The sequence below is a fragment of the Schistocerca cancellata genome, chromosome 2, assembly GCF_023864275.1.
Source record: "Schistocerca cancellata isolate TAMUIC-IGC-003103 chromosome 2, iqSchCanc2.1, whole genome shotgun sequence".
In the NCBI taxonomy this organism is placed as follows: Eukaryota; Metazoa; Arthropoda; class Insecta; order Orthoptera; family Acrididae; genus Schistocerca; species Schistocerca cancellata.
In genome coordinates, this window is record NC_064627.1 from 827028754 (window position 1) to 827043982 (window position 15229).

Here is a 15229-nt window from a genome sequence, read left to right on the forward strand (position 1 = left end):
TTGGGTAACAGAAGAAATATTGAACTTAATTGATGAAAGGAGAAAATATAAAAATGCAGTAAATGAAGCAGACAAAAAGGAATACAAACGTCTCAAAAATGATGGTCGAAGTAGAGAGGATATAAAATGTAGACTGGCAATGGCAAGGAAAGCGTTTCTGAAGAAGAGAAATTTGTTAACATCGAGTATAGATTTAAGTGTCAGGAAACCGTTTCTGAAAGTATTTGTATGGAGTGTAGCCGTGTATGGAAGTGAAACATGGACTATAAATAGTTTGGACAAGAAGAGAATAGAAGCTTTCGAAATGTGGTGCTACAGAAGAATGCTGAAGATTAGATGGGTAGATCACATAACTAATGAGGAGGTATTGAGTAGGATTGGGAAGAAGAGAAATTTGTGGCACAACTTGACTAGAAGAAGGGATCGGTTGGTAGGACATGTTCTGAGGCATCGGGATCGCCAATTTAGTATTGGAGGGCAGTGTGGATGGTAAAAATCGTAGAGGGAGACCAAGAGATGAATACACTAAGAAGATTAAGAAGGATGTAGGTTGCATTAGTTACTGGGAGATGAAGAAGCTTGCACACGATAGAGTAGCATGGAGAGCTGCATCAAACCAGTCTCAGGACTGAAGACCACAACAACAACAGTGCACATAATTCTCAACATAAGAAATCTCTCTCCATTATCCATGTGATCAATCTATTCATCCCTCACGATAGCACACACAGTCATACTCTCTAGTCATGCCACAACATAAACAACACTAACCTTAGAATCCAATATATACACATTTTACACAAACAGTGCAATTATCTTTTATATCTGTACAGGACCCTACAAAATTATCGTGTGCCTACACTCACACAGGCTATATGTCACGATGCTCCCCAGTCCTAGGAAAGCACCAGCCACCTTATCTTTTTTCTATAGACCAGACATTGAGCCCCAATAAACTATTTTACACTGTTCGCCATATTGCACCGAAAAGTAAACCTTGCAAACTGCCATACACATTGTCAAATATGTAAAGACAACTAGTCATATACACTGTCCTCCCACTCATGCCAGGAGCTTGAATATTAGTGCGTGAAACTGATCTCCAACTCAGCAATATATCAACACGTACCGTGTCGATGTACTAACCATAAAATTCCTATACTATGCCATACAAAATCACCCCTTTTACATCAGAAAACCCTCACTCAATGACTCAGAACTTATGTGCAAAGAGAGGCTCGTTTCCCCTTGGTACAAACGCGCTACTGCTTCTTGTCTGGACCTGCCTGCTTGTTTGCTTTTCTACACCCATCTCCAGACTTGGGGATTACAAGAACACACCTGTTCTTGCCATAATATTATATCATTTTCGCCGTACTTCTCGATATCAAGAACACGGCAGTAGACTCCTGGTCGCTCACGCAACATAATTCCGAAGATATAGACTCGAAATTATTTCTCTACAAACCCAAAACTTTAGCTAGGATGAGCGTGCTCTAGACCACTAACTAGAAACAAACATATGAAAAATGATACTTCCACCAGCAAATACCAATCACGCTGATCTAACAAAATTCCAAATCGTCCCTATAATTTACAAGCCAACTGAGGTCGTTCCCATGTCTAGAGAACAGGCAAACGTGTCTTCCACATGCCAGATGCACACACCACATTCGATCTTCTCTCAGGTAAATAAAGGCCCGAAATGTACAGAAGCAGTCAACTGAACAATTTACATGGACGGGAATAACAGTCCAGCGCACACGCACCTCCATACACAATCTTCTACTTGATCACGAAAGCTGCCCATCTTACGATCCCTGTCTCAATTCAATGTCATTCAACAATGAGTGAAGTATCAGAAATACACCCTACCGAAGGCAGTGACTCTGGAAACTAAAATAGCTGTACCTACCTTACGATGACATACTCTTCCCTTTGCTATCACAATACTCCAAGTCAAATCCATACCTTCCCTACAACAGGGCATAGTCATCTCCTTTCTACAAACTCATACTTTATAAACCTGATGCTCAAATACATACATATCACACACACACCAATACTCCTAATTATAAGATTTGGTCAATAAATGATTGCCTACGATACGAAATAATACTGACCGAAAATCAAAGATGCATGTGCATGTCCCTTATGTTGTTCTTGCTAGTCCTACCACCATGTCATAGAAAGAGAGACGTAATCGACCAGATGTTGAAGAAAAAACCCGATCTCAACAACTAGTGCATGTTACTCCCACAAGCACACCTGGTTCTACAGGTGGACACAAGTATCCATGTTAAAAGCTATACCCGCTTTACAAATTGCGGTACGACATTACCTCTGAATTAGGTAGTTTTCTTTTTTCCGAACAAATACCGTGACGGTGATCGTAGGAATGTATAAGCCCACAATGCAATGTAGTGGCAAAATTATCGCATTTGAAAGTCAATCGGCTAAGGAATGTGGTATGTAAGCGGTATTTGCGATTCTATAGTATTTGTAATGCATTCTGTCTCGAGACCATATCACACGTTCAGCGATATATCCACTGAGTTATAGGCGATGACTGATTGAGAAGGAACACAAACAGTAGTAGTAGTAGATGATGTGTTGATTGAGATTGTAAGAAAATGTACACTAGTTTCCCCGATATCTAGTGCCACGCTATATGTTAGAAATGATGCTAGTCATTCGGAACCCGGTGTTTCCATTCAAGCACATACCCGCGTTCGAGTGTGTGTGTGTGTGTGTGTTGGGGCTTATGGGCGCTCAGCGTCGAGGTCATCAGCGCCCTGACACCCAGTAAAAGGAACGAATGTGGACAGACCTAATAAAACTGAAGCACACACGCAAAGAAAGCATGAAAAGAAGGAAAATGCTACATGAGAAAGTGAAACGTACAGAAAGGAAAAACATAGCATCAAGAATGCCACAGGAAATTGTCATTGGCTGGCCACTTACATAAAATATGGGCGAGCTTGTCACACAGTGAGCAAATTAAGACCCTCTCCCTAAAATCTTTGTAAAAACATTTGTCATGGCACAGAACTTTAAAACTTTAAGCATATTCGTCCGAGTGTTGCCCAAAAGAGATGGCAGGTCCACTGGCAAGTCAGCCGCCGCCCGCTGGTCAGAAAATAAAACGGAATCCAATGAAACGTGGCGCACACTGACCTGGACGCCACAAGCACCACACATTGGAGGATCCTCTCGCCGGAGCAGGAAGCCATGCATCATTGGGCTGTGGCCTATCCGAAGCCGAGTGAGGAGAACCTAGTCCCGTCGACGGGGCTGAAAGGAAGTACACCACACACGCGTTGTGGGCTTGACTAAACGGAGCTTATTGTCACTTCCAGCCACTCATCCTCCCACCGACGCATGACTCGAGAGCTCAAAAGCGAGGTGAGTGAATACAGGGGGATAGCACACTGAAATACTTGTGGATCGAGACACGCCTCCCTGGCTGCGAGATCTGCCCTTTCATTCCCAGCAATGCCGACGTGCCCCGAAACCCTACAGAAAGCCACCATCTTCCCCAGTCGCTGTAGTTGGAGGAGGGTATCCTGGATGGTCTGGACTATTTTATCTGCTGGATACAAACGTTGCAAAGAGTGAAGGGTACTTAGTGAATCGGAACAGACAAGAAATTTAGGACAGGAAGAATGTCTCATCTGCCCCAGTGCCCGCAAAATCGCAGGCAATTCTGCATCAAAGACAGTAAAAGTCTGAGGCAGTCGAACCTTGAGGACACGATCCGGAAAAACAACAGAGCAACCAACGGAATCTCCCTGTTTCGTCCCATCCGTAAAAACAGCTACATAGTCGTGGTGCTCAGATAAAATGGCAGAAAATGTTGCATTAAAAACGGTGGCAGGAGTGCAATCTCTCTTGTACTGTAATAAATCTAAAATCACTCTGGGCCTCTCTAGTAACCAGGGTGGCAGGCGGTTAAAACCCTGGATTTGGGGTCGTAGAGACTCCACACCGAGGGACTCTAGCACACGTTGCACATGGATCCCAAACGGCAACATAGCCCGGGTACAGTGGGAAAAAAGGCGCCCCAGAGGTGGATGAGCAACAATATGGTGAGCAGGCGAGGTTGGAGCTGCAAGTAGCTTACAAGCCCCGCGTTCCATCCTATTGACAATTCCTTTAATTATTAGAGCCGCTACTGAATGATATTTCTGCCACTGTCATATCTCGAAACGAGTCACCTTTCCCGAATCTAGCTGCTACAGTAAAATTCCAACTTCGCTTTAGTCACCCCCTACGCACCTTGCAGATGATTCCATTTCTACAGCTTTCCGCATGTGATAGTTCCGATTTAAGTCGGAACAGAGCAAAAGTCGGAGAAAGACATATCTCCCACCTTCTGCTACCCATGTAGAAACAGAACGACCTTAGTTAGCGCAACAGGACCGTGTTTTGACCATTCAGCGGAAATGCGCGCAATGTGGTACGTCCCCAAACTACATACAAGTAATACACTTCCGCACCCATTCAAATCAGTCAGCCCAACATGCTATCATAGTTATTCTCTACCCCCCAACAGAGAAAAATTATGAACTATAAAAGCTCATCCCATTTAGAAGTCAACTAGGCACCGATGCTGGCGCAATGACGCACAGCTGCGCTGCAATCCAGCGCAGGGAAAGAGATGTCACAATACTCCCCAGAATAGCACAGCGTGCAGCCAGCCAAGCATTCCTAGCGGTATACACAGTCCCTTTGCGAATTTTCACCTCAAAATTCTGCTGCTACTGCCTCCTGTGTCTTACAGCGGAAAACATAACACGCCACACATCTGCTGATTTTAAATAAAAGACACTTACAACATAAGCAAACTGGAAGACTTTCACGGTGTTGGCGTATGTCTCTAAACTATAGTCCGAAGGTGATTCACGAGCTATACATTTAGACCCGCCTCTCACACTGACGGAAAAGCTGAAGACTATGCATTGCGTGTCGAACTCATTCCTTATATTGCAATCATGTATGCGATCACTCTTTCGCAGCTAGCAACCCCCAGAAGTTGGTGTCCATCCACCAAAACTTTTTCCCCAACTCAAACAAGCCATATCATTCAATCATTATATGCTAACCAATGCAGGGATGGGATGGAAAAGATACCATCCACGTACTCTAATAATAAACATCACACTTGATAGTGTGAAGAATTTTACACTAAGTTCAACACTGGCCAATGATGTGACAGCATGTTTCCCCAATATCACGTAGTGTAGGCTAATTTAGAAAGTATGTAGTACAAGCGACGTATTGATTTGAAGAACATTACATGAATTAGGCAAACATATTTACTCTTTGAAAAAGGTGTTTACTCTTTGACTTTGTTCTTTATTATATTTGTGAAAATGCTTTTATTGTTTGAATTGTATTACGTGATACGATTCAAAATAACGAATGCGATGTTTATAAAGCCTTCAAAAATGTTCGCATGTGTGTGAAGTCTTATGGGACTTAACTGCTAAAGTCATCAGTCCCTAAGCTTACACACTACTTAACCTAAATTATCCTAAGGACAAACACACGTACCCATGCCCGAGGGAGGACTCGAACCTCCGCCGGTACCAGCCGCACAGTCCACGACTGCAGCGCCTCAGACCGCTCGGCTAATCCCGAGTGGCTATAAAGCCTTCAGTGTGTTTAATGCACACTTACACACTGTTTGCTGCATAACGTGGACGTTGCATAACATATAGCTACTTCAGTAGCACGATGCAGAGATGCGCGCTTCTGTCCGTGACCTCTGTACGCATTGCTCGGTAGGTACGCTGCGCATGCCGACGCATCGTGCGTGGGAACAGTTTCTACTGGGGAGAGCGAGACGCACATCACGAGTATGCTTACCCGAACAGGCAGACACTTGATGTTAACTGCACGTACAGTAGCTTACTTACTTACCATGACTCATTAACAACACTACTAATAAATGAGAGCAGATGCAGGTAACAGCTAGCGTCACCATAAAAGATAACATTTGTTCACACTATCAAAAGACACTCCCTATAAAGTTTGGCATATTTCACTCGTCAAAAACAGTCAAATTTCTATCATATCGTTGGTGAAAATTAGCAATTGAACCTAAATAATGAAAATGTGAGGTCATCCACATGAGTGCTAAAAGGAATCCGTTAAACTTAGATTGCACAGTAAATCACTCAAATCTAAGGGCCGCAAATTCAACTAAATACCTAGTAATTACAATTACGAACAACTAAAATTGGAAAGACTCTGAGCACTATGGGACTTAACATCTTAGGTCATCAGTCCCCTAGAACTTAGAACTACTTAAACCTAACTAACCTAAGGACATCACACACATCCATGCCCAAGGCAGGATTCGAACCTGCGACCGTAGCGGTCGCGCGGTTCCAGACTGAAGCACCTAAAGCCGCTCGGCCACACAGGCCGGAATTAAATTGGAAAGAACACATCAAAAATGTTCCGTGGAAGGTGAACCAAAGATTACTTTATATTGGCAGAGCACTTAGACGGTGCAACACATCTCCTAAGGAGACTGCCCACACTACGCTTGTCCGTCCTCGTTTGGAGTACTGCTTCTGTCTGTGGGATCCTTACCAGATAGGATTAAGGGAGTACATCAAGAAAGTTCAGAGAGTGGCAGTACGTTTTTTACTATCGAGAAATAGGGGAGAGAGCGTCACGGACATGATACAGGATTTAGGATGGTAATCATTAAAATAAAGGTTTTTTCGTTGCGTCAGAATCTTCTCAGGAAATTTCAATCACCAGCTTTCTCCTTCGAATGCGAAAATATTTTGTTGACGCCGACCTACATAGGGAGAAACGACCATCATAATGGAATAAGCGAAATCAGAGCTCGCACGGAAAGATACAGGAGTACCATTTTCCCTCGCGCTGTTCGACAGTGGAATAATACCCAGAGGATTAGTTTGAAGGTTGTTCGATAAACCCTCTTACAGGCACTTAAGTGTTATTTGCAGAGTAGCCATGCAGATCTAGATGGAATTTGCATGGTTACAAAATTTGCATGGTAACAAATGACAGTTATTGTCATGAAATAACTGTAGCGAAATCCGTCACATTTATCGAACACCACCGTTAGCCAACTGATGGCTTGACACTCTGCCATGAGATCTCTCTGTCTCTCTCTCTCTCTCTGTCTCTCTGTCTCTCTCTCTCTCTCTCTCTCTCTCTCTCTCTCTCTCTCTCTAACGAACAGATTCACACTCAGTATAGTGCCACAGTCTCCGAGAACATAGGAAAGTGGTAAGTAGGACTCCACACCTCCACCCTGGAACGCATTTCTCGTTCTCTCAGTCTTGGGTATCGCGCTAAGTCATTTGGCTGACGACGCAGAATCACGTACTCCCCACTTCTTACGTACACAATGAAGACGACACCGCCCCTCCTCAGGCTCTCCACCGCACAGTGGCTGTTGGCCAACTGCCCGATTTCGGCAGCTCCGTGCTACTCGCGAAATTGTTCAGCAAATAGTGTTTTTAGTCAGTCAAAATAAGGAGCAGAAAGTAGAAATTTTCGTTGGCCATTTTCTTCACCTGCAAACTTGCCGCGCTTCTGTAAGGTGCAGCCCCCTAGTGGAACATTAAGAACTTTTTCAGCAACGGCCGGCTTGAGGAATTTCTCTCCGTGTAAAGCAACCCAGTCGGCTCCAACAGGAAACCGTATAGAAGCATTAGCTAAAATGTAGCCCATCTTCTACAGGCCGAACAAAAAGCCCCGTTCCCCTACCGCCGGAAACTGGCTGAGACGGGTAAGACTCTTCCCGCAAACGTTACGTCATTATGACGTCACAAGCAATATCGACGACTGCAGGAACTCCTATCGACGTTTTGCGAAGGAACAGTATGGGTGTAAGATCCACTCCAGAAATTTAAGCTGTCTTCTTAGGTTACTGCCTAATCACGCAATCGCAAGTCGCCATATAATCGGAAATAGTCAAATTTTTATGACAAGGAAGAAAATGAATTTTGTTGCTGCTAGATTCAGTCGCAACACTTTAAGCTGCCGTCTTAGGTTCCTGTTTAACCACACACTCAGCAATCACTAAATATTTATGGCATTCTTCGTTTTCTAATCACACGGAAATGTAAATAACATGGAATATTGTTGAACTTACTTCTATTACATTCATAATAAAGTCCCAGAATCTCTTAACAACGCTAACATGAAATAAAAAGTATTTGCATGTGGCGAGATGCAAACCTACATCTTTTGACTCCAGAAACCATGATGTTATCGATTACTCTAGTACTCTCTCATGTGAAATTAGCCTCCTGTGTTAGTTACCATAGTAACTCTTGAAGGCTTATATGACTAACGTGTTGTTAACTGAGATTTAATTACAATGGTGACGTGTCTGTGATAAATTTCCAGTGTTTAGTTACCTTGAACGGCATACTGCAAATTATAACACAAGACGGTTTCATACTTAATTTGTAAATCATTGACTATTTCAACTCACTACTGAAAGAACATTCTTATGTGAAGTCATTAACCGACGATAAATAATTATGTGCCATTTAGTTATAATAATTGTAATAAATCATTCCAAGAATGACGTGTATTTTATAAATATTCGCTATGTGTGCATGAAGTCTTGTGAGAGGCCCATATCGAATGCTAATGAAAGTCCACAGCAGCCCAGTGCTGTTGTCGATATTGCGTGAGACTTCAAAATGACGTCACGCATGCGGTAAGTGTTGTGAAACGAGCGGTACCCGGCTGAGACGATTACAACACTGAAAGAGCACTTGAGCTCTTGGACATCTAGGAAAAGATGTGCTACAATTGTAGTAGGCACGTCGAGCGTTCTTGTCTGTTTTACTCATTTTGCGCACCCCAGGCAACAGCTCCTTAAAGTCTTCGAGTCGGAGATTTTTAGGCCGCTGCACATCTCGTTCAAGTCAACGTCGCCGCCGTAGAAGATTAAACGCTGCGTTTGACGCAGCGAAGTTTAGATTAAATTAGATTAGATTTACTTTCATTCCAATTGATCCATAGTGAGGAGGTCCTCCAGGATGTGGAACATGTCAGAAAAACAATAATACATGACGAATATTTACAAGTGAAACAAATAAGGTAATGTACTTTCCATAGGTCGCAAGTGGAATGATCGTCATTTTTTTAATGAACACTGTATGAAAGAATCATTTTACAAACACTAATGCACTGAATTTAAAATAAGAAAAGGTTTTATTATTCATGAGGTAATAAACATGTAACAGAACTACTACAATACTCATTTACAATGAACACATTACTGCACTGAAATGGTGCAGAAGTTATATATATATATATATATATATCAGTTGGTCCTACTGAGAAATTCATCAATGGAGTAGAAGTTCTTGGCCACCAATAAATCCTTTACGCTTCTCTTAAACTGAATTTCATTGGTTGTTAAGTTTTTTATGGCTGCTGGCAAGTCATTGAAAATGTGTGTACCTGAATAATGCACATCTTTTTGTACGAGAGTAAGTGACTTTAAATCCTTGTGAAGATTATTCTTATTTCTAGTATTGATTCCATGAATTGAGCTTTGGTTTGAAGAAGTGATATATTTTTAATGACAAATTTCATTAAGGAATAAATATATTGGGAAGCAGTAGTCAGTATCCCTAGTTGCCTAAACAGACTTCTGCAGGATGTTCTTAAGTTCACACCACATATAACTCTTACTGTACGTTTTTGTGCCTGGAAAACTTTAGCTTGGCTTGATGAATTACCCCCCAAAAAAAATAATCCCATATGACATTATGGAATGAAAGTAAGCATAGTATGCCAGCTTTTTCATTTTTATGTCCCCTATGTCTGACACAATACCCATTGCAAATAGAAATTTGTTAAGACGCTTCAGCAGTTCTGTGGTGTGCTCCACCCAGTTGAATTTATTATCAAGCTCGAATCCCAAGAATTTAACAATGTCCAGTTCTTCTATCTGCTTGTCATCGTATGTTAGACATATACTTGTGCGACACCCCTTACAAGTTCTGAACTGCATGTAGTGTGTTTTTTCAAAGTCTAGTGACAAAGAATTGGCTAGGAACCATTGATTAGGGTCCACAAATATTTTATTAGCCGATCTTTCTAAGACTACACTTGATTTGCTATTTATTGCAATGTTTGTATCATCGGCAAACAAAACGAACTTCGCATCTGGTAATGTCACTGATGAAAGGTCATTGATATACACAAGAAAAAGTAAGGGCCCTAAAATGGAACCTTGTGGGACCCCACATGTAATTAGTTCCCAGTTGAATGATGCCTGATAGCTTAATATATATCTCTTCCCTAATAAAACCTTTTGTTTCCTGCCAGAGATATAAGATTTGAATCATTTTCCAGCGTTTCATGTTACACCATAATATTCTAATTTACTTGAAAGGATATTGTGATTTACACAGTCAAATGCCTTTGACAGATCATAAAATATACCAGTTGCCTGCAATTTTTTGTTTGATGAATTAAGCACATTTTCACTGTAATTTTAGATAGCCTTCTCAATATCAGAACGCTTCAGAAATCCGAACTGCGACTTTGACAGTACTAGTAGTTGCAACTGTTATGGATTGTCGTGAGGTGTCGTTCATTGTGTAATGTTATGTTTGTCACTTAATAGGCCAATACAAGTTCCGGTGACATTGTGGGTACACTGTGTGCAACGGCGCTCCCACGACTCGGCTGTACAGAAAGGTTTCCACTGTGCCGACAGGAGCTGGAGAGCACGGCGGCGGACGGCCCGTCGCCGGACATCGTGCAGCCGCCGGCGGGCTTCGCAGACTCCCCGGAAGGCCCCCGCCAGCAGGCGCAGCAGCAGCAGCAGCAGCAGCAGCAGCCGCGCCTCTACAAGAAGGCGGACCGCCGCTTCCGGTCGGAGGAGCGCCACGGCGAGCGGCGGCACACGCACTCCACCGGCCGCTACCGCTGCGACGGCGCGCGGGCCAAGTCCGAGGAGCGGGGGCGCGGCCGCGAGGACCGCGTGCGCCTCAGGTTGGTAGCCCTGCTACACCTGCCTCCTACATTACAAACTATGGACGACTGTCTAAATTCCGAGTAAGAGGAGGGAGCCGCGGGCACACTGACCGCGCAGCTGAGTTCGGTCACCCTACCACATACTGCCTCGTAAGTGACCAACCGCAAACCAGTATAAAACGGCAGCTCTGAAGAGTGGGACTCCGGCCTCTAGAATTGCGTGCGGATCAGACTGATCTCCCTGTTTCACACTGCCTCATACACTGTCCGACTGAAAACGTGAAACAGGCAACACGTGCTCGGGTACCTCTACAGGTTGTAGAGGGGGGTTAGTAGATCAAGTTTTACGTTGTGAAACATCCCCTTAGAAAAATTTTATAAATGACAGCGCTAGAAAACCTCTATGTTACTTGATTTTCAAACAGCTGAGCAGAACTGAACGTACTCAGACATTTCTCTCTTTACTTATTATGATCATCAGTAAACTCACACACAATGTTTTTAGCGCAACGCAGTCTGACTTTCCATAATCGCTACAAGAGAATGGCCCTGACTAACAACAACCTATACATTTCATGAATCACTTGCCTCACAAAAATCTTCGTTACTCGAACTACCGCAATACAGCGAGCGCCAATACTGCCAGCTAAATAAAAGATTCTAACTACTGAAGGCACTAACTACTGATAGGCATTGTTAGCAAATGAAAGATTTTGATAGAGAACAAACAATGTATTTACCTTAATAATGTTCAAAAGTCATTATATATATATATCAGTTCATGGTATCCAATATTACAAATTTACTGTTTCTGATTGACACACGACCAGATCGTCCGCTCTCAAAATTCTGCCATCTCTCTCCCCCACATCCACCACTGCTGGCGGCTCACCTCCAACTGCGCAACGCTACGCGCTGTTCACATCCAACTGCCCAACACTACAATAGCAAATATTCCAACAACGCAAACCAGCCACAGATTGCACACAGCACAGTCAGTGATTGTCATACAGAGCGCTACATGGCGTTACCAACATAAAAACCTAAATAGCCTACTTACACTAGGAATCCATGTAGAGAAACGCTATCCAGCGACGCTACAGGGCGTCAAAGTTAAAGGCGCCGGCGCCTGTAAATGTAAGCCTACGGATATAAAGGGTGATTCCGTGATGATGTTACAAACTTTGTAGGATGATGGAGCAGGATAATGTACCAATTTGAAATAAGGGTCCCTGCAATGGAAACGATGGAGTCGAAAGTTGTAACGGAAAATCGTTCTGATACCTCTGACAGTTGAATACATGTACCGGTACTGTTGCTGACCAGACTGTAGGTAGACAACTTTCGGGCGTGGTAGTATGAACCAAAACCAGAAAAAGTGTCTGTTAAACATGGGCTTCAAAATGTATACATTAAGAGCTCTGAGCACTTGTTCAATGAGAAGATGTGTTTGACACTAGCGAAGATGAACAAGTGCTCGTAGCTCGTCAGGTTTGCATTTTAGAGACCATGTTACTACACTTGTTTTTGCCCATACTACCATCTCTGTATCCCATTAGAACTACTGATAGCCTTGGGAGAGCCAGCCCTGACAAAACTCTACCATCCGGTGAGCAAGATGTATAAGACAGCCGATATACCCTCATCTTCAAGAAGATTATATTAATTCCAATCCCAAACAAAGCAGGTGTTGACAGATGTGAAAATTACCGAACTATCAGTTTAATAAGTCTTAACAACAGAATACTAACGTGAATTCTTTACAGACGAATGGAAAAACTGGCAGAAACCGACCTCGGGGAAGATCAGTTTGGATTCCGTAGAAATATTGGAACACGCGAGGCGATACTAAACCTACGACATGTCTTAGAAAAAAGGTTAAGAAAAGGCAAACCTAGATTTCTAGCATTTGTAGACTTAAAGAAAGCTTTTGACAGTCTTGAGCGGAATACTCACTTTCAAATTCTGAAGGTGGCACGGGTAAAATACAGGGAGCGACAGGCTATTTACAATTTGTACAGAAACCAGATGGCAGTTGTAAGAGTCGAGGGGTATAAAAGGGAAGCAGTGGTTCGTAAAAACGTAAGACAGGGTTGTAGCCTGTCCCCGATGTTACACAAACTGTATATTGAGCAAGCATTGAAGGAAACAAAAGAAAAATTCGGAGCGGGAATTAAAATCCATGGAGAAGAAATGAAACTTCGAGATTCATCGTTGACATTGTAATTCCGTCAGAGACAGCAAAGGACCTGGAAAAGCAGTTTAACGGAATGGACAGTGTCTTCAAAGGAGGATATAAGATGTACATCAACAAAAGCAAAACGAGGGTAATGAAATGTAGCCGAATTAAATCGGCTGAGACTTAGGGAATTAGATTAGGAAATGAGACGCTTAAAGTAGTAAATGAGTTTTGCTATTCGGGGAGCAAAATAACTGATAATGCTCGAAGCAGAGTTGATATAAAATGTAGACAGGCAATAGCAAGGTAAGCGTTTCTGAAGAAGAGAAATTTGTTATCATCGAGTATAGATTTAAGGGCCAGGAAGTCGTTTCTCAAAGTATTTGAATGGAGTGTAGCCACGTATAGAAGTAAAACGTGAACGATAAATAGTTTGCACAAGAAGAGAAGAGAAGCTTTCGAAATGGGGTGGTACAGAAGAATGCTGAAAATTAGATGGGTAGATCACATAACTAATGAGGAGGTATTGAATAGAATTGGGGAGAAGAGGAGTTTGTGGCACAACTTGACTAGACGAAGGGATCGGTTGGTAGGACTTGTTCTGAGGCATCAATGGATCACAAATTTAGTATTGGAGGGTAAAAATCGTAGAGGGAGACCAAGAGATGAATACACTAATCACATTCAGAAGGATGTAGGTTGCAGTAGGTAATGGGAGATGAAGAAGCTTGCACAGGATAGAATACCATGGAGAGCTGCTTCGAACCAGTCCCTGGACTGAAGACCACAACAACAACAACAACAAAAACCATCTCTGAATGTTGCATACCCCACGTTCTTAGCCACAACAGTACCAGTACATGTATTGCACTGTCAGAGGTATCAGAACGGTTTACGCTTATAACTTTCGGCCTATTTGTTTCCAGAACTGGGACACTTACCTCAAATTGATGCATTTATCCTTCCCCGTCATCCTAGGGCTTCCGTAACACCATCACGGAATCATACTGTATATACATACATTTACTGGCACCGGCGCCTATAACACCGACGCTCCGTAGCGACGTTGGATGACATTTTCGGTGTTTCTGTGTAAAATTTAATCTATTAAATCAGCACCAGAACTTCTAGAAGTGTGTAATCTGAATTGTGAAAAATCGCTATATAATAGACACGAAGAGCACTGTGAAGGACACGGATATACCGCATATTCTCGTGGAACAGCGTTATCAGCACCTGACAGAGTTCGAAAGGGGCTTAGTTGAGGGTCTCCATTTGGTCGGCAGTTGGACTCGTGCAATACCCACAGTTGCGCGGCGTTCTCATATGACAGTGGCCGGATGCTGCGCTGCATAGGAACGTCACGGTAGGCATATTCGTCGTCAAGATTCCGGTCAATTGACCCCCGCATTTGAGAATAAGAACATCAAATTTCGTTCACATTTGCGTCCACCGTCCAAGAACAAGTAATGCAATTCCCGTAAGAATCTGTCCCCCCTCGCACCACTGGTAGAAATCTTATTTATTACATTCCAGTCTATTATTTATCATTTAAGCAGGAACTGTATTATTCTTATACAAATTATTACTGTCAACAGCATGTTTATCTATACGTCGTCATTTAATTACTCAACATACGTTATTATATCCAGCAGAATACTGTATAATGCTGCTACTGGCAGGAGCTAGACTACGGAATTGCCACCGCATATGTAGGGTGCCGTAAACAACACAAACGGCTACGTTTAGAATCGTACCGTGACCGGGAAGCGTGGTATGCTGATGAGTTGCCCGCACCGAGCGAGATGGCGCAGTGGCTAGCCCACTGGACTCGCATTCGGGAGAACGACGGTTCAATCCCGCGTCCGACCATCCTGATTTAGGTTTCCCGTGATTTCCTTAAATCGCTTCAGGCAAATGCCGGGATGGTTCCTTTGAAAGGGCACGGCCGACTTCCTTCCCCGTCCTTCCCTATTCCGACGAGACCGATGACCTGCTGTCTGGTCTCCTCCTCCAAACAACCCAACCCAACCCAGTTGTCCCGCAATG

The 15229-nt window shown here is 43.0% G+C and overlaps 1 protein-coding gene across 1 annotated transcript in view; it reads left to right on the top strand.

Annotated features, from left to right (window-relative positions):
- Window positions 1–15229, top strand: part of LOC126159020 (uncharacterized) — a 514849-nt gene that overhangs the window by 336397 nt on the left and 163223 nt on the right. Inside the window, exons 21-22 of the mRNA XM_049916483.1 lie at window positions 10742–10882; window positions 10970–11019. Of these exons, the coding sequence (XP_049772440.1) occupies window positions 10742–10882; window positions 10970–11019 (191 nt within the window). The remainder of the gene's footprint in view (window positions 1–10741; window positions 10883–10969; window positions 11020–15229) is intronic.